Source organism: Prunus persica, chromosome G8 (assembly GCF_000346465.2).
Source record: "Prunus persica cultivar Lovell chromosome G8, Prunus_persica_NCBIv2, whole genome shotgun sequence".
Classification (NCBI taxonomy): Eukaryota; Viridiplantae; Streptophyta; class Magnoliopsida; order Rosales; family Rosaceae; genus Prunus; species Prunus persica.
Window position 1 is genome coordinate 5,685,432 of NC_034016.1, and position 22,861 is coordinate 5,708,292.

The window sequence follows — 22,861 nt, forward strand, 5'->3', positions numbered from 1 at the left end:
TCTTCTTCTTTTTTTTTTTCTTCTTTTTTTTTTTTTTTTTGGTGTATAAATAGTAACAGTAGTGGTTGTGCAATGTTGGTTCCTTTAAGCTTTCGATCCAACCGTGTAGCGAGACTTAGGTCAATGTCTCCCAAACCACTCGGGTTTTAGGGCACTAGGTGTAGAACACCCCTAAGGACTTATTAACTCAAGCTGAAAAGGCTACGAAACCAACTAACCACCCTGCCTCATGCCAAAACTCTACCTTTTGTCTCGAGAATCACTGCTGATTAGGCAGGACTGGCCCGGTTACTAGCAAAGTTTCGAGTGAGGCAATTATTACTTTATAACACATACTAACTTTATTTATATTGAAATGAAATTAAAACACACTTGGACAAAAAGTAAGTATTCCAATCTCATTCCCCAAAAACCATGTTGGTGTGATGTGCAAATTTCAAAGTATAATTCATGAATTAGTGTCTAAGCAACAATAAATAGAAAAGACTCTACTGTGGGATTGATTTTCACCATGTCCATTTGTTCTAACGTTTAAAATAATCTATGGATATTGACTGAAAAAAAACGAAAATTTGTAAACAAGACTCAAAAAATGAAAAATAAAAAATTTACGTTCCCACCCCCAAACTTAAAGCACACTTTGTCCCCAAGGTGTGGAAAATAAACAAAGGAAACAACTAAAGAAGTAATGAGGAGAGAAAAATAAATAATAATAAAAAAGAAAAAGAAAAGAAAAGAACATAAAACAGAAACAGGAGAAAAAAAACGAAAATAAGAAAAAAAAAAAAAAATGAACAAACCAGGGATGTGGAGGTGACGCTGCAGTGAGTCGAAGGCAGGACCTGGAGCGGGATGCAAAGAGCGCTGACCAACTCAACCACGTCCACACTTGCGTCAAATATGAGCGACAGCTACAATATAACCTGGTCTAGCTGCTGCATCTGTCATTTGAAAAAAAAATATTGGATTCCCTTCTCCTAGCCCGAGCCCAGAAGGCTCTCTTCTGTCCATTCCCAGCTCAGACTGTAAATCACAAAAGACACTTTTTTTTTATTTCACTCAGTTTCAACCCATCCATCTCCACCCTCTCCCCTTGTCATCTATAGCAAGAACTCAAGAGCCTTGGCTATCTTTCAGAGCAGAGTCGTGTGGGTTCATCTGTGTGAGGGTGCCAAATCCAGAAAACCCTCAACAAAATCAAAATCACCATCCGCTGCGGCTTCGTCGAAGAGACAATCGGATGCTCACCGAGATCCGTCCCAACTTTGACCCCAACGACTCAGATGAGCTGACCCAGACGGAGTTCAACCCCAACACCACATACACTCGTAGTTCCTGAGCTTGGTTAATGGTAAGCTTCGCGTTGTGCTCATAACTGGGTCACAGTGTGGGTATTGTTGTGTTGAAAGTAATTAAGAGCAAAAGTGATTATTGCAGACTTCGTTGCCTTGTTCTGAGATACTCATCCCCGTCTGTTGGTGGATTTCAGCAAGCAAGTCAATCTTCAAGTTGGGAGCAGGTATAATATCGAATCCCTGCAAGTTTTTTTCTTTTTCTTTTGTAGATCTGCATTAATTCATGGGTCTTTCTGGATTGTGAGAATTTCTGCTGATTTGTGTCTTTTGGTTGGTTCTGAGAGCGATACTCAATTGTGTGGTGTCTGGTGATGTAAACTAAGTTGCAAAAATTAACTTCTCAAAATTATATCTATGTGCTGGATCCGCAACAGCTTCCCCCAAACTTGCATCTTCGAGTGAGCTCGAGCTCATGTGAATTGCTTTAACTTCTAGTATAGTGTAGATGTGGTGATGGTAATATAGGATTGCTGCTGGGTGCATGATTCCAGCTGCTGCTGGGTGCAAGATTCCAGCTGCTACTGGGTGCAAGATTCCAGTATAGGATTTTCTGTTTTTGATGCTTGCTGATGATGGTTGTGTCCTGCATTGAGTCATAAACGGCCTGCGTTGAGTCAATGATGTGTTAGGAATAGAAAGAAAGAAAAACAACAATTTTGTTTTTTGTTTTTTTGTTTTTTTTTTGTCTTGAAAATAAAAGAAGTAAAGAGTTTAGAAAAATTGGGTTGCCTCCCAATAAGCGCGCTATTTTAAGTCTGTAGCTAGACTTTGCAGAAGCCTGGTGGTCAAATCACTGGTTCCTTCAGAGTCAAAGACTCGGCTGCAATGTCAAAGGGTGTCTCCACGTAGGGTTTTAGCCTATGACCATTCACCTTGAACGTGTTGCCTTTATCTTCATTAGTGATTTGAACTGCTCCATGAGGAAAAACTTGAGTCACTAGGTAGGGTCCAGTCCAGCGAGATTTTAATTTCCCTGGAAACAACTTGAGCCTTGAACTAAATAACAGAACCTTTTGCCCTGGCTGAAATTCCTTCCGTAAAATTTGACTGTCATGAAATGCCTTAGTTCTTTCCTTGTAGATGCGAGAACTATCATAAGCACCTTGACGAATTTCCTCTAGCTCATTTAACTGCAATTTCCGCTTTTCCCCAGCTGAGTCATATGCAAAATTTAACTCTTTAATGGCCCAGTAAGCTTTATGCTCCAGCTCCATAGGTAGATGACAGGCTTTCCCATAAACAAGTCGGAATGGTGACATCCCAATAGGAGTTTTATAAGCTGTCCTGTATGCCCACAAAGCATCATTTAGTTTGAAACTCCAATCCTTGCGTGTAGAGCTCACTGTTTTCTCCAAAATACGCTTTATTTCTCTGTTTGAAACTTCAACTTGGCCAGATGTCTGTGGGTGGTATGGTGTAGCCACGCGATGATGAATCCCATATTTTGCCAATAGGTTAGCAAATGGTTTATTAATAAAATGCTTCCCCCCATCACTAAGAATAACACGCGGTATTCCAAAACGTGGAAATATAACCCCCTGGAGGAACTTCAGGACCACTGATCCTTGATTAGTTGGTGCTGCAATGGCCTCGACCCATTTTGAAACATATTCCACAGCCACTAAAATATATTGGTGCCCATTAGAAGATGGGAATGGTCCCATGAAATCAATACCCCAAACATCAAATAGTTCAACAATTAGGATACTTTGCTGGGGCATCTCATTCCTTCTGGATTGATTGCCGACCCTTTGACACCTATCACATGCCTTGCACCAATTCTGTGAATCTCTAAAAAGTGTTGGCCAAAATAACCCACTCTGTAGGATTTTCTCTGCTGTCCTTTTCTGCCCAAAATGTCCTCCACAAGCGTAGTGATGAGCAAACTTTAAAACACTTTCCTGTTCAACCTCCGGAATACACCTGCGAATAATCTGGTCTGCACAATACTTGTATAAGTACGGTTCATCCCAGAAATAGTGCTTTACATCAAATAAAAACTTCTTTTTCTGCTGGTAGGAAAAATCTGGATGCACCACACCCTTAGCCAAATAATTGACAATATCTGCAAACCAAGGTGTGTCAATTTTGACAGCAAATAGCTGTTCATCTGGGAAACTTTCACTCAATGGTAGAGAATCTGCCTCTGTAGCTGCTGGAATAATTAATCTAGATAAATGATCAGCCACAACATTCTCACTGCCCTTCTTGTCTTTAATCTCTAAGTCAAATTCTTGAAGTAAGAGAACCCAACGAATCAATCTAGGCTTTGCATCCTTCTTAGACAACAAGTATTTAAGTGCAGCATGATCTGTATAGACAATTATTTTAGCCCCAACCAAATAAGACCGAAATTTCTCTAGTGCGAACACAACTGCCAACAATTCCTTCTCTGTAGTTGCATAGTTAAGCTGTGCATCATTGAGAGTACGACTTGCATAATAGATGACATGGGGAAGCTTATCTTTTCGCTGCCCTAAAACTGCCCCGACAGCATAATCTGACGCATCACACATTAGTTCAAATGGTAAATCCCAATTTGGTGCAGCAATGATGGGTGCCGAAGTTAGGAGGGCTTTCAACTTGTTGAATGCTTCTAAACAGGCCTTATCAAAATTAAATGGTGCATCCTTAGCCAATAAAGTGCACAAAGGTCGACTAATCTTGGAGAAATCCTTGATGAACCGACGATAAAAACCTGCGTGTCCTAAGAAGGATCTCACACCTTTTACTGATGTAGGAGGTGGCAGCTTTGCAATAACTTCAATCTTTGCCTTGTCAACCTCGATGCCTTTGCTGGAAATTGAATGACCCAAGACAATTCCCTGTTCAACCATGAAATGACACTTTTCCCAGTTTAGCACTAAATTTGTCGCTTGACATCTCTGAAGAACTAATGATAAATTCTGTAAGCACTGATCATATGAATCCCCAAAAACAGAAAAATCATCCATAAAAACTTCCACAATATTTTCGACCAAGCCAGAAAAAATACTCATCATACAACGTTGAAACGTAGCAGGTGCATTGCATAATCCGAATGGCATCCTCCGATAAGCGTAAGTACCAAATGGACAAGTGAAAGTAGTCTTCTCTTGATCCGCTGGTGCGATTGGAATCTGATTATACCCAGAATACCCATCAAGAAAACAGTAAAAAGCCCGCCCAGCCAACCTTTCTAACATCTGGTCAATAAAAGGCAATGGAAAATGGTCTTTTCTCGTCCCTGTGTTAAGCTTCCGATAATCTACACACATTCTCCAACCCGTAGTCAATCGTGTAGGAACTAACTCATTATTATCATTTTTCACCACTGTAATACCGGTCCGTTTAGGCACAACTTGAGTCGGGCTAACCCATTTACTGTCAGAAATAGGATAAATCATACCTGCATCAAGTAATTTCATAACCTCTGTTCTGACCACCTCTTTCATAATTGGGTTAAGGCGGCGTTGAGCATCAACTGTTGGCTTTACGTCGTCTTCCATTAATATTCTGTGCATACATAGTGCTGGGCTGATTCCCTTGATGTCCGCAATTGTCCATCCCAATGCATCTTGATATTTTCTCAATACACGAAGCAATTTATCCTCCTCTGTCGGTGTTAAATCTGCTGCAATTATAACTGGCAGCGTCTCTGCAGCTCCTAAATATGCATATTTAAGATGTTGTGGTAAAGGCTTCAGCTCCAATTTTGGTGGCTGTTGTCTAGATGGTTTAAGGGGCTGTTTGGGCTCTCCTAAACTCTCATACACATTCCTAAATTTTGGCAACACTGTGGGCAGACTGTTCAATGCGTGTATGTACTCATGAACACCTTCATCTTCAGAATCTGTCTCAAGTTCCCCCTGTAAAACATGCAGCAACTGATCTGTTTTTGAATTAGCACAAAATCTGTCATGCACCATACTGTCTACCATGTCAATACGCATACAATCTTGCTGTTCAGCAGGACGTTTTGCTGCCTCAAACAAATTAAACACCACAGATTGGTCTTGAACCCGTAAAGTCAATGTTCCAGCTTCCACATCAATTAAGGTCCTAGCTGTTGCCATAAACGGCCTCCCTAAAATAATAGGTGTTTGAAGGTCTTCATCCATGTCTAAAACCACAAAATCTGCCGGTAGATAAAGATCATCAACCTTAATAATTAGATCTTCAATAACACCTCTTGGATAAGTGATTGAACGGTCAGCTAGTTGAAGTATAATTGATGTAGGCTTTAAATCTCCTTGCCCCAATCGCTGAAAAACAGAAAAAGGCATCAAATTAATACTTGCACCCAAATCAATTAAAGCACTTTTAAAATTAGAATTTCCAATAGTGCAAGAAATATTAAAACTCCCTGGATCTTTTTTCTTAGGTGGTAGTTTGTGTAGCAAAACTGCACTGCACTGTTCTGTCAAAATAACTTTTTCCAAATCTGAAAGCTTCTTTTTGCTGCTGCAAACTTCCTTCAAAAATTTGGCATATGATGGAATTTTCTTGATTGCATCCAGTAAGGGAATGTTGATTTGAACCTTGGATAATGTCTGCATAAAGTCCTTAAGTTGCTGATCTTTTGCTTTAGGCTTCAAACGTTCTGGATATGGAATTGGGGCCTCATAAACACGCTCAGGAACTTGTTTTGGAACAGTTTCTAGATCTGCCGAATTATGTTTTTCTGCAGGTTTGGCAGGTTCTGCTGCTGCAAAATTTTCTGTATTATCTTCCACTATTTGCTGCTCCTTTTCAATGCTATTTTCACGATTGTCATAGCTTTTTCCACATCGTAAAGTCCGAACAACTTTGCAATCTTCACGTCCATTTGGATTAGGAATTGTTTGACTAGGAAATTTGCCCTTTTCTCTGTCTGAAATCTGTGTAGCTAGCTGTCCAAATTGTTGCTCCAAACTTTTAATTGATGCTTCAACATTTTGAAATCTTTGATTGTTGCCCTCGATGAATGATTGAGTTGTTGCTGCCAGTTTAGCAAGTTGATCTTCCAGAGATGGTTTGGAGGGAACAAAAGGTTTTTGTGCATGCTGGAATGGTTTGGCATTAGTCTGATTGTCACCCCATTTGAAATTAGGGTGATCCCTCCATCCAGGATTGTAATGAGTTGCATATGCATCATTCCTAGGCCTTTGATAGCTGTTCATCATATTGACATGTTGTTCAACAAGCTCTGGGTAAGAGTCTCTATGTGGGCAGCCCATTATGTCATGTGTAGCCATACTGCATATAGTGCAAACTGTTGATGTAGGTGGCTGCTGTGTAGAACCTGCTATATGTTGTAGAAGCATATCAAACTTTGCATCAATTTTCTTATCCATTTTTTCCATTTGTGCAGACATGTTGGGAGAACCTACTGATAACTCAAAAATGCCCCTTTTCTGTGAATGTTCTGCTGCCCATTGCTGAGATTCTGTAGCCATCATATCAAACAATTCAAATGCCTCTCTTGCAGATTTATTTGATAATGATCCTCCAGCTGATGCATTCACATGGCTCTTAGATGTAGGATTAAGCCCATCAAAGAAAATATTCATTTGTGTATCTGAATCAATTTTGACATGTGGACACTTTATGTACATCTCTGTATATCTCTCCCACGCTTCATGAAACTCTTCATTGGGCTTCTGTGTGAATGTCAAAATCTCCCTCTTGTAATTCAATGTCTTGGATGCTGGATAATATTTGTTCAGGAATTTTGTGTGTAACTGCTGCCAAGTAGTAATGCTATTAGCTGGTAGAGTGAATAACCAAGTTTCTGCCTTGTCCTTCAAAGTGAAAGGGAAAAGACGTAACTTAATAGCCTCAGCAGAAAAACCCCTAATCAAAATATTCTTGCAACCCACAATAAATTTTGCAATATGTATGTTTGCATCTTCATTAGGCAATCCCCGAAAAGTAGGTAGAATTTCAAGCATATGGTGCCTGATCTCGAACGAATCACCCTCTTCTTGTTCAGGATACACAATGCAATTGGGAACATCAGTGGCACGGGCTTCCAATGACTCCCTGAGTGGTCTACCTGCCGCAGGTAATTCTAACGCCATGTTACTCTCGTTTGCAAACAAATTCTGCAAAAAAGTGCCCTGCAGTGAACAGTCCCAAGCCCAAATAACTTCTCTTCGCTGTCTATGCAGTGTGCGCTCTGGTTCTGGATCAAATTGTACAATCTGTGCAGTTCCTGATCTGGTCTGGACCATGCAGTCTGCAAAATCTGCAACAGAAACAAAATTGTTCAATTTCAATTTTGTATTTTATTTTTTATTTTGGACGAAAATTAAAAAGTAAAATAAAATAAAATAAAATAAATCAGAAAAAGGTTAAACAAAAATTGTCTAAAATAGTCCCCGGCAGCGGCGCCAATTTCTTGATAGGATTTTTAGTACTTGTGCAAACAGTGTTAAAAATCACATAAAATACTTGCAAGAATACAAGGCTATTGTAGTATAGATGCTCATGCAAGGTCGTTTTCCTCAAGGACTAATTAGCAATTTATGTAAAAACAAATTCCAATTACTACTTAAAATAAAAAGTCAAGAAAGATGATTATAAATTTGGTGGATTCTAAAAAACAAATATTAAACAAAAACAAATACGATTGAGAGAAAGAGTTTTGAATATCAATTTATAAAAACACTAGGGTTTCACCATCACCTAGCAATCCTATGAACTTTTACCAATTACTTATAATTGAAATCCAAGAAAATATCATTAAGAAGAAAAGAACGAAAACACCTGAAAGTTGTGAAAACCCAAAACCCTAGCAATTGCTCTCCACAATGCAAAGTTCAAAAGTGAAAAGGGAGTCCTTCCGACCAAAATTGCATCCAATTACTTTTCTAAAGATCCTAATGGTGATCAGGCATTAAGACAATTAGATAGTTTAAAACAGTGATTAACAATTCAAAATACGCATGCACTCATCATAAGCAATTAAATAAAAATCACATATTCATGCTAAGGTTCAAGGCTTCACCCTAGCAAAAGAAATTTAGTTACGCATACTCATAATTGAAATCCAAGAAAATATCATTAAGAAGAAAAGAACGAAAACACCTGAAAGTTGTGAAAACCCAAAACCCTAGCAATTGCTCTCCACAATGCAAAGTTCAAAAGTGAAAAGGGAGTCCTTCAATTCCTTGTGAGAAAGAGCTTAAATACCCCTTAAAACCTAGCTGCCAATGTACAGCTTTTCTATCCCCACAAGGAAACTAATTAAAGTAAAATAATACTAGGAAATAAAGTCCAAATTGGAATAGGAGAATTTGCCTAAAATCTGCCCAGCCACGTTTTGGCCCCAAATCTCCTCCAAATCTGGCCCAAGATAGCTTGTTTTAAAGATAAAAATGTTCTGAACACTTCTCTAGAAGGCCACGAACCCATCCGAGGTCATCTTGGGCTTCAAAAACGCAATAAAAGCCCAACACGTCACTATTCCAGCACCGCGCACTGCTCATTTATTTTATTGCCAGAAAATAACCGCTTGGAAGAAAGATCTGAAATTTTGATACGATCAAGCTAAGTGACTCAAGAACATCCTCCAACTGGAATTACTCCAAAATTCCTCAATTTGATTATGTTTTGCTCCAGAGAGAGTCGAAAGTCCTATATTGAAAATATAATTCAAAGTATCAAAATTCTTCCAAAATATTAACCAAAATATACTAAGAATGAGGTTAAATATATAATATAAAATATGTCCATCAATGATTGTTCCTAAGATGTTGCCCTACCACCCTGCCGGTTGTCTACACAGGGTTGGTCAGTTTCCCCATAGGTATACTTGGGTGGAGAGTTTTTGTATGAATTAGGTTGAGACTAGAATTCAGTTGAATTGTATTTTGGGCTTGCTTGTTTTATTGAATTCAAAGAAATGGTTTGAAACTTGATTTATGTTGAACGATTGCTTGATGTATTGGATTTAAATTGATGTTTTGAGATTGTATTAATTGTATTTCTACTTACCAGTTAATTCCGAGTATGTTTTATGTATATTTGTATCTGTCATATCTCATTCCTGTATATGTATTTACAAATGTATTAGTGAATTTCAAAGGTTTGCGAAAAAAGAAGGGCTAGTATGTTCTGTATATTTATTTTCGAGAAAACTTTCTTTTTGTCCGCTCACATCTTTACTGTTTTGCTCCCCCAGGAAGTAGATAGCTCAGAGTTCGGATGACCACGTAAGCTACTCAGTCGTCGGTGAATTCCTAGCCTGTTCACTTTATAGGACTCGATTTTTGTTTCATTGTTTGGAAACTAACTTTGTAAACTAAACTTCAATAGTTGTTATGATATTTCCCACTTAGGATTGAATTTGAGGTCGGAGGCCATTTGTAATTTGTGTGTGCTGCCAGTTGGGATGGTTAAATTGTTGTAGTTTGCAGGTTAAATTAGTTGTGTAAATGTTAGTTTTTCAGAGGAGACTTTGCCGAAATTTCGGCATAAGTCTCTATCTCTTTTTCTTAAACTTACAAGAGTGAGAGGTGAAATTTTAGTAATGGGCCCGGCATCGTTCTGATGCCTGACGGGAAGCAGGGTCCGACACGAGTTCCAAGGGGGAATTCCGATCGGGCCTGTCAGACACATTAAAGTTTTACATCTTAAGTGTTGGTTTTATGCATCTATATGTTTATGACTAATGTTTGGATGACCGGCTGTTTCGTTTTTTACTACTAAAGTTCTTACAATGCTTATGGTTTTTGGCTTGTATTGGTTAAAGAAAATTTAATTGATATTTAAGGTTGAGGCCTAATCCTAAAGAAAATTTCAGTGAAAATAATATGATTTGTACTATGCTCATTTCTTAATACATGTTTTGGTTGCAAAATATGCGTTCGATGAGTGGGAGCATTCAATAATCTTCTTTTTGCATACGTTTAGTTTTGACTTTTTATGATTAATCACTTAATGTTCTAGTTCTCCATTAAGGGTTTTAAGCTAATACGAACAAAGATTGTTTAGATGTGTTAATCAATGACTTTTACCTTTCATTGAATTTATGATCACTAATAAGCATTAAGGTTTTTGTTTCGAGTTTGTAAGGTATAAAGTAAATGAAAGGAAATTGCATTGGTTCATTGATTTACTGTATGAGGTTATTCCCAAAAGTGTTAATGGGAAATTTGATACGATTTTGGTTATGCCGTTCATTTTTCATATGCAAAATCAGTGGGAGCCAAGTTTTGTTCGACTTAATTTCATTATTTTCTTAAAGACAGTTCAATAATTTTTTTAGCTTTTTAATCACAAATGGTCCTTGAGGTTTGCCAAATTATCACTTTTGGTCATTTATGTTTTTTTTTTCATTATTGGTCCCTTATGTTACACCTCACACATCAATTTGGTCCCGCCGTCATGTTCCGTCAAAATTTTCCCTTAGATTGCTGACGTGGATTAAACAATGTTTTAAATATTTTAGATTTTATCACAAATGGTACTTGAGGTTTCCGAAATTATCACCTTTCGTCCCTTTTTTTTTTTCCTGACACTATTGGCCCTTATGTTACACCTCACACATCAATTTAATCCCACCGCAAGATTTCCTTTTTTTTTTGGTTAAATTGCTAACATGACACATATGTAGTGCACACATAGCGAATGAGAAAATGTCAAGTGGATCTAAATGAAGAAATGTTAAAAAAAAATTAGTTTAACATTTAAAATCTTTTTAAAAAGAGAGAAAAATTTTAAAACATACTTTTTTTTATTCAAATCCACTTGGCATGTTATTAATGGACATGTAGGCTCCACATACATGTGGCGTCAAATCCGTTAGGTTTTGTTGAAAAACCCTAAACCCTTTAAAAATAGTTTAACATTTAAAATTAATTTTTAAAAAAATTAAAAAGAGAGAAAATTTTCAAAACATAATTTTTTATTTATTCAAATGTCATATCCGTTAGGTTTTGTTGAAATTTTCATCAATTTAACAGAACTTAACGGATTTGACTTGACATGTATATAGAGCCTATATGTCCAATAATAACATGCCAAGTGGATTTAAATAAAAAACAATTATGTTTTGAAATTTTTGTTTTTTTATTAATTATTTTCTAAAAAATTTAAAATGTTAAACTATTTAAAAAAAATATAAAGGACCAATAATGTCAGAAAAAAATATAAAGGACCAAAGGTGATAATTTCGCAAACCTCAGGGACCATTTGTGATCAAACCCAAAATGTTTAAAACATTGTTTAATCCACGTGGCGTCCTCGTTAGCAATCTAAAGGAAAATTTTGACGGAACTTGACGGCGGGACCAAATTGATGTGTGAGGTGTAACATAAGGGACGAATAATGTTAGAAAAAAAAAAACATAAAGGACTAAAGGTGATAATTTGAAAAACCTCAGGAACCATTTGTGATAAAAATCTTTTTTTTTTTTTTTGTTATTGTTTGGTTCAATTCTTTTAATAAATTATGTGACTTCAATTTTATGTTTTTTATTCTTGATAAATGAATCCAGTTACATGTCATCATGCAGTATAGCTAGTTAAATAAAGTGACTGTAGCTAGCTATATATATGTATGAATGAAAGTGACCTTTGTAAACGCAAATTAAGTTTGGTCATGATCATTCTGCATTCTAGTCTTGATGGAAGTCTCATGTGATCTTGAGAGCTTGTATGTGTAATTATAAAAACCTTGAAATATTGAAATGTTCAATAAGTCTTGATAGTTCCGTGCTTCTTCTTCTCATTGGCAGTGACTTAATTAGGAATTATAGTTTAGTTGAATTCTATAGGCCTTACAGTAATTGCTATTGAGTTCTTGATGATCATTAGACAAAGTGGGAGACTGTTAGACATATGGATGTCTATCTCATTAAAGTGTGGTCTTATAATCATCAAAGACTTGATACCGATACCAATTAGGAGTTTAAAACAACTAAACCTGCAGCTCTATTAAGGTTAGTGTTTTAAGGCTAATATAAGAGCTAGAAGGATTCCTATCTTAATTGTGGATTAGAAGTTATAAATCTAATGCAAAAAGGACTTCTTAAGAGTTTCTTGATGAGCAAGACTCTTAGGAAGATGCATATAAATACAAGTGCCGCTGCTCAACCGATCAAGCCAACCCACACAAAAGAATTCATGAAGAGATCAAATTGAGAAAATATGCTGTATATTCTTAATGTGTGTTCTGTCATGTGTAGTCATTATAGTTTACATCTCTCACCATATATATATATATATATATATATATATATATATATTGGTAAGCTCCCATTGCCAAACCACCAATAAACCATGTATAAATTTAATAGGTCCACCACAACTTTGGAATAATTTCTTTTTAAAAAAAAGAGATCATACATCAAAAGTTCTAACGTATGAAAAACAAGTCAAAAGAATTAAAAAAATAAAAAGATTAAAAGAAGAGATGCATTATTTCTAACAAAGATATACAAGCACCAATTAGAATGAAAAAACATAGGTCCCTCTCACTTTGAATAATTTGATTTGTATCTCGACTATAATGTTCTTGTTTTCACTGGGATGAATAATAAACTATTCTAAAACAATTTTTTTATTTGTTTTTTATAACTTTGATTTGATCTCGACAATGAGGATAAAGCTTGTCTCTTGGTTCTTTTGAGGCACTAATCTTTGTAATCTACTTTATTAACGATGCTTTTTTGGATTTTTTAGCATAAGTTCCTTTCCTCACCTAACAGCTTTTTCATTAATGATAGTTTTTTTCCTCGGAAATGCCTTAAGCATATTATAATAAAAAACATGTTTTTTTTTTCCTCACCATTATTATGATTACAACCTTTTTCGATATTATTTTTGGACATTAATGGCATTCCCAATAAGGTACGATGTTGTTATAATAAAGAGAAATATTTACAGTGCAATAGTGGATATATCACTTGCTATAGTTGTGAATAAAGTATAACAAAGTGTGGCCGCGCGACCATGCTCATGCTCACGCTCATGCTTGTGCATTTATTTTTCTATCTCTTTAGTTTCTGTTTAAGTTTATTGTATTCGTAAATTAGTCACAAAGATCATTAATCAAAAGATCAAATATAAATATCTATAAAGGAATAATACAAATATGGAATAGTAACCACTCATAGTTGATGTAGATACATGCCATAAAATTCCAAGCATTTTTCTTTTTTAAGGTGATCATAAGTGTGACATAATATGAACCTCACATGTTTGTATCTAACTGTTTTACTATGGAAGCCTATAAGTTCAGTTGAAAAAAAAAAATAACCAACATTTAATACAATTGTTATCTGTTAGGGACTTCTGTTAAAATTTGACATGGACCCATCAACTTCGCATGGCGTTCCCAAGTGGGCCCTAGACTAAATGAAATGTGGCCACTTAGGCCATCTCCAAGTGGGGAGGGCTATATTTAGCCCTCTAATAAATGATTTTATAAGAAATCGTGTCAAGCTACATTTTAACCAGCTCCATTAGCCAAGAGCTAAATTTAATATATTAATAGTTTTTAGTATATTATGTAAATTTATTAGTTAATTTAATTACACTACTATTTATATCCTATTTAAAATATATTTTAGAAGAGAAAATATTTTGGGATAGGATTTTTGACATTAGCTAGTCGTTTGTGTTTGCAATTAATAATAATTGACAATACATTATGATGTTCAAGTCTTTTGTGTTTACAATTAATAATAATTGACAATACATTATGATGTTCAAGTCTTCATCTTGCTTTAAAAATAACTTTGACATTTGCAACTAATAATAATTGAAAATACATTGTCATGTTCAGGTCTTTGTCTTGTTTTAAAAAACAACTTAAAAATTAATTTAAATGAAAAAAAATGATTTAAAAAAAATGAAGGATAGTTTGTAAAAGAATTAAAGAAATTATGTAAAATGATGAAATTGAGGAAGGATAATATGTAAAATGATGAAGATATGAGAAACTATGTAAGAATGAGGTAGATATTTATACAACAAAAATTTAGAAATTTTTTAGAATTTAAAAAAAAAATCATTTTTTTGGGATTTAAAAAATAATAATAACAAACAACTAGTTAACGTCAGCTAATGGCTAGGTAATATAAGCTGGGCCCATCCAATTATTTAGTATGAGTTGGCCAAAGGGCCACATGACATGTGGCCTGATTTTTATGAATTGGCCCTTTGTGTAGCCCTCCCTTTTTTTTTTGGTAGTCCTTTCTGTAGCCCACTCTTGGAGATGAGTCTTAGAAATTTCGGGCTATAATATAGCCCTCACCTGGAGATGGCCTAAGGCCGTATTTAGGCTTAGGCCATATTTAGGTGGGGAGGGCTATATTTAGTCCTGAGCTACATTTAGCCCTCTAAAAATAATTTTATAAGAAATAGTGTCAGGATACATTTTAACTGTCTCCAGTAGCAAATGACTAAATTTAATATTTTAATAATATTTAGTATATTATGTAAATTAATTATTTAATTTAATTAAACTACTGTTAATAATAATAAAAAGTAACCTAAAAATTCATTTAAAAACAACAACAAATTTCAAGTATGTAGTTAAAAATAATACTTAAAGAAACTAGTAAAAACACTTACTTCATCGGAGACATTGGCTCCGCTTAGATATCTCCTCTTGGCCCTTTTCAAGGCTTGATGCCATTTGTTCATGCTCGGAAATATGTGCTTCTTCCACCGAATCACTACAACTTTCATGGTTTCTCGGCATCGGAGCGATGCCTTCGTAAAGCTTGTAGTATTTTTTAGAAACACGCATCCAAACGTTGCTAGAAGTTTGGCTTGTACCCTTGAGACTATCTTCGGAGACTTTTAAGTAAGCCTTGCAAAGAGTTTCACCTTCCCTTTGAGTCCAATTTCCTCTTTTCTTTGAAGTACCGGCTATTTTTTTCTAACAATGGGAGAAAATGATTTTTTTTTTTAATGGAAAAAGATGAAGATAGTTTGTAAAAGAACGAAGAGAATGTGAGAAATAATGTAAAAGGATGAAATTGAGGAAGGAATATGTAAAATGATGAAGATATTGTGAGAAATAGTGTAAGAATGAAGTAGGTATTTATAATTAAAAAAAATTTGATTTAAAAAAAAAGAAAAAGAAATCATTTATTCTGATTTTTTATTTTAAAAAAAAAATCTAGCTGACGTCAGCTAACCGCCGGGTTACTCAAGACCCTTGATTTGCAATGGTTTTTTAATCAATGGCTACAAATGGCCTATTTGATACAGGGAAAAAAAAAAAGGCAGTGGGGCCCCATCCAATTATTTAGTTCGGGTTGGGCAAAGGGCCACATGTAGTCCTCGTTTTTTAGGAATTGGCTCTCTGTGTAGTCCTCTCTTTTTTGGGTGAGATTTCATTTAGTTCGGGGCTCAGTTGGGACACGTCATGCGAAGCTGGTGGGTCCACGTAAGCTTTTAACGAAGATACTGACAAATTAACTAATAGATGCATTAAATCGGTACGGAATTAAACGTTATATATGTGACTGAGACGAAAAAAACTTCATGTATCTAAGGCTGCAACTCGAAAAACTTTGTTTTAGTAAAATAAAAATTCCCCTAATTTTTATTTTTGTGAAGAATCCAAACAAGAAAAATTGGTGTACATCAATTTACAGATTCAAACTTTTATTCAAATTTCAAACTTATTTCCCTCTTTTAAAATGCATGATAAAAGTAGAATGAGAAATTCATTCCGATATGGAAAGATTTCAATTGAAGTCACGGTTATTAGTGGTCCATGTTGCATGGAATGGTGATTGAAAACAAGTATCTCGTCTATTACTTGAGCTTGTATAAAATTGAAAATAGTATATGTTATAAAATATAATCAGTAAATGTTGTATGCTATAGGATCACTATATTATTGCACAATTCTTAAAATACAAACAGTAGCAAAATTACGAAGTCTGTATAAATGTGCAAATATATAAATTAAGTACAGAATACTGACTTTTATTGAAGATAGAGGCTTGCGTATTTGCAATGTCCTAAAGACAGAATTTCGCCTCTTCTCAATGCTTGAAGTTCAACAGGCGTCTATCTCCCAGGATTCAACTATCTATAATTCAAGGGTCCAGCACCGGATCCTTGAATTCTGGCGAACGTTGGTGTGCTTCTCTCCAATACAGTTGGTAACTTTAAAATAATATGAGATAGTTTTAAAGAAAAAAAGATTCGTCTTATGGCCTAGGACTTGTGGTTTTATAATAGAATTACACCCCTTCAAAATAGCAGTTAGTATCAGTTATACATGTTCAAATTCAAACAAAAAGATAAGTCTTTCTGGTTTGAATTTAACTTCTGCCAAAGAAATCCGAAAAATAAAAAATAAAAAAATATATTTTATTTTCGGGCTAGGTATATTTCTTTTATTTTTCCAAGACCCCAAGAGGCCCAAGGCCCAAGTCTTGATTATTAAATATTAGTATTAATCAAGCAAGCCAACCATAATAGTCTTCACTACCAAGCCCATCAGCCCATCAATCTTTATTTAATTGATGTTAAGGTTTCATGCTTATAAAGCTTATGGAACCTTTTGTTTTCTCCAATGTGGGACATTTGCTTTCAAACTTCCAACAGTATATAATGTTGAAAGTATTATTTTGGTTTTGGCTGAAGAATGGCGTAGTTGAATATTCAATATTGTATTCTTTTGATGAAGTATAGAATAGACCGCGGGAAACATACTTGCGTTGATTTTGTTCTTTGGATATAAACGATATTAGAAGAGAGGAGAATCGAACTTAAGATCTTAGATGCAAAAATAAATACTCTGAACCACAAATCTTTACATCATTTTTATCAAAGTAAGTAAATAAGAGCCAAAAAAAACAAAATAAATTAGAAGAGGGGTTGACCCAAACATTTATCTCTCCACGAACGTTTTCCCTCTCTGTCTCTCTCCTCTTCAATTCTCTGCCATTAACGAGGGGTTCTTTTCTGGAAAAAAAATAATTATTACGAAAATGCCTCTCTGGCTCCGCCTCTCACTCTCATCACTCTGTTCTCGCATCGCTTTTTCTCCCTCGCAAAGAAAGCGTTATGTTTCTCTCTCCTCCTCTGCCTTAAAACCCACCCAGGCCTATATATATCTGTACATAGCCGCCAATAGCCCTGAGCTGTGTTTTGCTTTTCCTTACTCACTGAAATTTCATATCAAGCAAAAAAAAAAGAAAAAAAAGCAACCCCAACTTTGTACTATGCTTTCTTTCTAATAACTGTCCTCTTGCCTTTTCTGCTTCTCTCATTATTTGATTGTTGCCTCTGCATTTTAAGCCCTCACCTTTTCTGCTCCTCAGTCCTTGCCTTGCTCTTTGGGCTGGAAAGAGATAGAAGAAGCTAACAAAAAGTGAGTTCTCTTTTTCTCCACAATCTTTTGGTTTCTTATCTGATTCTTGCTCTGATTGATTCACCAAGTAAAGGGTACCACTTCAAATTTTGGGGGTCTTGCTTTTGATCACTCTAAGCTAAAGAAAGGCCTCATTTTTATTGGGTTCCATTTCTTTTTTGTTGGGTTGGGTGAGTTTCATGCCATGTTCCAACTGGTTGATTCAACTTTTTTCTTTTTGAAGATCACTTGCCATATATATATTAGGTAGGAGGAGTCACCAATATCTCCTTCAGACCATTTTATTGGGCATCAAAGAAAACAAAAATGGCAGATAAAGACCCTGATATTTGTTCCCACAAATTCCCTTCTGCTTTTCAGGTACTAATTTAATCAACCCATATCCTGAAGTTTCATTTTTCACATCTGTTTATCGATGTCATGTCTCTGTGTTTGCTGCCTCTAGTGCTCTCTTTTGCTTGAAAAAAACATTAATTTGAACTTTACAGGTATTGGAAGAACTAAGAGAACTATGGGGCATGGCCTTTCCCATTACAGCCATGAACTGTTTGGTTTTTGTCCGAGCTGTGGTTTCAGTCCTATTTCTAGGCAGGCTTGGAAGCCTAGAGCTAGCAGGAGGTGCCCTCTCCATAGGCTTCACAAACATCACTGGCTACTCTGTGTTGGTGGGTCTTGCCTCAGGCCTAGAACCTGTTTGTAGCCAAGCCTATGGGAACAAAAATTGGGAGCTTCTCACTCTGTCCCTCCAAAGAATGGTCCTGATCCTTCTCTTGGCAATAATACCCATCAGCCTCTTATGGCTCAATCTTGAAACAATCATGGTGTTCATGGGACAAGACAAAGCAATCACATCAATGGCTGCCACTTACTGTTTGTATTCAATCCCAGACTTGTTAACAAACACAGTTTTGCAGCCTTTGAGGGTTTTTTTGAGGTCGCAGAAAGTGACCAAGCCAATGATGTACTGTTCAATGATAGCTGTGGCCTTCCACGTGCCCTTGAACTGGGTTTTGGTGGAGGTGATGGGGCTTGGAGTGCCAGGAGTGGCCATGGCGTCGGTGCTGACGAACCTGAACATGGTGGTGCTGATGGCAGCGTACGTGTGGTGGGGATGGAGGCAGGGGGAGATGAGATGGAAGGCCGGGATTGGAGATTTGTGTGGTGGGATTGGATCACTGTTGAAGTTGGCAGTGCCAAGCTGCTTGGGCATATGTTTGGAGTGGTGGTGGTATGAGATTGTGATTGTGATGGCTGGTTATTTGCCAAATCCTACTGTCGCTGTGGCCGCCACTGGGGTTCTTATTCAAACCACTAGCATGATGTACACTGTCCCCATGGCCCTTGCTGGCTGTGTTTCTGCCAGGGTAAGTTCCCTTCCCTAATAATTATTCTCTCTCTTTTATTATTCCTATGGCTAATTTGGAGCAATCATCCTTCAACTACGAACTGCACTTTCGTGCTTAAACTCCAAAAATATTTGTGTTCGTCTTCAAATTACTAAAAAAAATTGACAGAATTGACGGAAAGGTCATTAGTGCAACGCATAACTTAATTGAGGACAATAACAACTATTTTTGTTGTTCAAAAACGAAAATATAACTCGAGGTATGAGATCATTGCTATAATTTAGCCTATAATTATTTATGAGGCTCATTTGTTTTGTCCGTTACACAATTATATGTTAATGACCTTTTCGGACGCCTTGTATCATAAGGAGTCTAAAAAGGAAAACATAAATCTTCTTGTTTGGAATTAATTATTTATGTTAGACTTATGCTATTAGCAATTAACTCTTAATTTAATAAAAAAATTTCTTTAAAATGTTAAAAAATATCGCAAGTTGAATCTCATAAAACACAAGTTTGAATCAGGATTCTAGTGCTATAGCTGCTATTTTATACATGATTTATTAGGTATAGACTCTGTCTGAAGTTAGTGGCAACTCATTTGTGATGAAAATGTTGTCCTATTATAGTCTTTTTGGATGGGTCAACATGCTGAATGGTCCCCTATAAACACCATTGAATGAGTGTTTTTGTATAGCAACATTGTCAAGACAAAAGTAGAATAAATTCTTTGGTTTTCGAGTTGCAATTTTTTTTAATTAGCAAGTCTACATCTAAACCAACAAATAAATAAAACAAAAAAAATAAGAAAGTAGAAAATAATGCATATATTCCAAATCTCGAAGTGGAAATTAATAAAAGTTTTATGGGGGAGATGCTTTCAATCTGTTTGCGGGATTGCATCACTTATATGCAACCAGATAGGTCACACTTGTAATGTGACAGGACAAATTAGTATAGGACACGCAAGTACCTGTTAAATTTACTCTCAATTGCTCCTTTAACATAAAGCTCCCACCACTTCTATGACGAATCCATTCAACCAACAAAAGAAAGTGAACCAGCCAACAGCCCATTTCTCAGACAGATGTTTACTATTCATAGGCCCAGTACAATATCTGGGATTCTGGGACCCATCAAATATAAAAATGCAGATTTTAGTGGTAATTAATGATCACAATTTCGTTGAGGAGACAATGACATTCTTGTCAGAGAGTGCTTCGAGCAGTAGAGCACGTGCGCATGCGCGTGTGGATGACTCTCAGCTATTGATGCAGTGAAACTTACACTTGCATCAATAGTTGAAAGTCGCATACACGTTGACGAGTGCACGACTCTTAGCTACTGGTGCAGTAAAACTTACGCTTGCATCAATAGTCGAGGGTCGGGTGCACATTGACAAACTAGCTAGCAAAATTCCTCTTGTTATGTATTTGCTTCACTAATACAGTGTTTCAATGTTCACATATATTTTGCAGGTTGGGAATGAGCTTGGTTCAGGCAAGCCATACAAGGCCAAGCTAGCAGCCATGGTAGCATTGGGATGTGCATTTGTGATTGGCATCGTCAATGTGACATGGACGGTGATTCTTAAAGAGAGGTGGGCTGGCCTGTTCACCAAAGACGAGCTGGTCAAAATCTTGGTTGCATCAGTTATGCCAATTATGGGGCTTTGTGAGTTAGGCAACTGCCCTCAAACTACTGGCTGTGGCATCCTACGTGCCACAGCGCGCCCGGCTGTGGGTGCCCGTATCAATTTGGTCTCTTTCTATTTTGTGGGCACTCCTGTTGCGGTCGGGCTAGCCTTCTGGCTCAAGGTAGGGTTTGGTGGGCTTTGGTTTGGCCTTTTATCTGCTCAAGTGGCTTGTGCGGTGTCTATTCTCTATGTTGTGCTGGTCAAGACTGATTGGGAGGCTGAGGCTTTGAAGGCCAAGATGCTCACAGGCTTGGAAATGGGGGTTTGCAATGGGGTTAAAGAAAAAGGCCATCAAAATGATGAAGAAAACAGGTTATTGATGCATGGAGATGACAATAACAATAATAATATAGATGATGAGATTTTTTAGGCGTATGTGGGGATGGGTTTTGATGTGTTTTGACTCTTTTGATGTGACCGGCTTTATGGGGGTTTCTGCTTTTGTTGTGTAGTTGCTTTACTTACTTTTTTTTAGGCTGAAGGGGCTGCTGAGCTGACTCATGCGTAGATTTTTGTGTTTTGGCTTTGTGTGAGCTGCCTCTTAATTTGTTTTCATGGGCATTGCCATGGGTCTCCTGTTTTTGTCGCTAGGGACAGTGTCACTCTCCAGGGTCCAGGCAAGTGTATGGCATGGTACTTCAAAGAAGTATATTTAATATTAGGGTTTAGGGCTAGGCATGCCTATATTTAATATTCAGACCAAAAAGAAAATATTCAAAATGGCCAGGCATATATTCAGAGTTAAAAAATGATTATGATGTTATAAAAATAAAATAATTAGAGTATGAAAAGTATTGAATATTAGGAGTAGAATTATTTTTGTTCTTTTGGTGTTTACACTAACAGAATTCTTTTAGATAGAACTCACTAGGGTTGGGCACTCAAACCGGCGAACCGGAAATCCGCGCCGAACCAAATCGAAAAAAAATCGAGTTGACCAAAAAGTCAAAAACCGGTCAAAAATCGAACTGGATTGGTTTGGACCGGTTTCGGATCCGGTTTCATGTCTTCAAAAACTGAATTGGGCCGAACCGAACCGGTGAAACTAAAAAAATATATAATTTCAATATATATTTATATTTAATGCTATATTTTTAATTTCACTAAAAAAAACCTAATATTTATCCAAGTTCAATGTCAAAATATCTCTCTTTTCTCACTTTAATATTTATTTTTATATGAAATTGAATAATTTGTTAATTTTCAAGTAAAAAAATAATATTTCAGTTGAGAATTGTACTAAAAAACAATTTAAAAAAATATTTTTTATAATCCAGTTCAAAATCGAACCGAAACCGAAACCGGATAGAAACCGATTCAAATCGAACCGGACAGTTTTTTAAATTTTTTTATTAAAATTGAACCGAACCAAACCGAATGAATAGTACCGGATCGGTTCTAATTTGAGGCAAAAAATCGGTCCAAACCGAACCGTGCCCACCCCTAGAACTAACTAACACTCATATTTTACACGCTCTGCTTTCCTCTCACTTTTCCTTTCTTCTCTTCATTTCTTTCCTCTTTTCTCCGTTTGCTAAGCAATGGGAAGCCTATTTATAGGCAATTGGATAGCTTCCAACATTTTCATTAAGCTCCAACATCATCATTAAGCTTTTTGAATATTATTTTATTCTTTTCTTTCTGTGAGCTCCAATATTTTATTAATAACATATGACTAACTTTTAGGCCTAAAGCAACCGATGACTTTTTTTAAAATCAATTTTTAGAAGCAAGGGTGGAGCAGCTTTGAGAAATTGGTGCGAGAGATCCGAGATTTTAAAATAAGTGGCTATCTAATACTTTAACAAATACTTTGGTTGGTTAATTTGTTTTTTTAAAAGCCACTTTTTTTTTTTTAATAAGCACCGCACTCCCAAATGCGGGCTAAAAGTTACAAAATATCCTTTTTTTAGGCCTACAAACCTGAACGTAAGGCCCAACTAAACACCTTATGTTTATTGATTAATTAATGTCCATTAATAAATCTTCAATTAATCCTAATAAATTGACCTAAATCACCTTTAATGTTTTTCCCAAATCTTAACCTAATTGGTGTGTGATTTAATGTTCTGATTAGCAAGTACGGGTGGTTGTGATTCTGTTACCCCAACTTTTCAATGAAATCGTGAACTGATTGATATATTGCAGTATGA

General features: G+C 36.1%; 1 protein-coding gene and 1 long non-coding RNA gene across 2 annotated transcripts; both read left to right on the plus strand.

Annotated features, from left to right (window-relative positions):
* Nucleotides 784-7,093, plus strand: LOC109950532. Its single transcript, XR_002272755.1, has 3 exons — nt 784-1,351; nt 1,438-1,519; nt 6,688-7,093. It is a non-coding gene; the product is annotated as an uncharacterized LOC109950532 (long non-coding RNA).
* LOC18767439 (protein DETOXIFICATION 54) lies at nt 16,912-21,267 on the plus strand. Its single transcript, XM_007201055.2, has 4 exons — nt 16,912-17,666; nt 17,890-18,026; nt 18,155-19,030; nt 20,491-21,267. Exons 2-4 carry the CDS (start codon nt 17,973-17,975, stop codon nt 21,076-21,078), a joined length of 1,518 nt encoding a protein of 505 aa, XP_007201117.1. The 5' UTR covers nt 16,912-17,666; nt 17,890-17,972; the 3' UTR covers nt 21,079-21,267.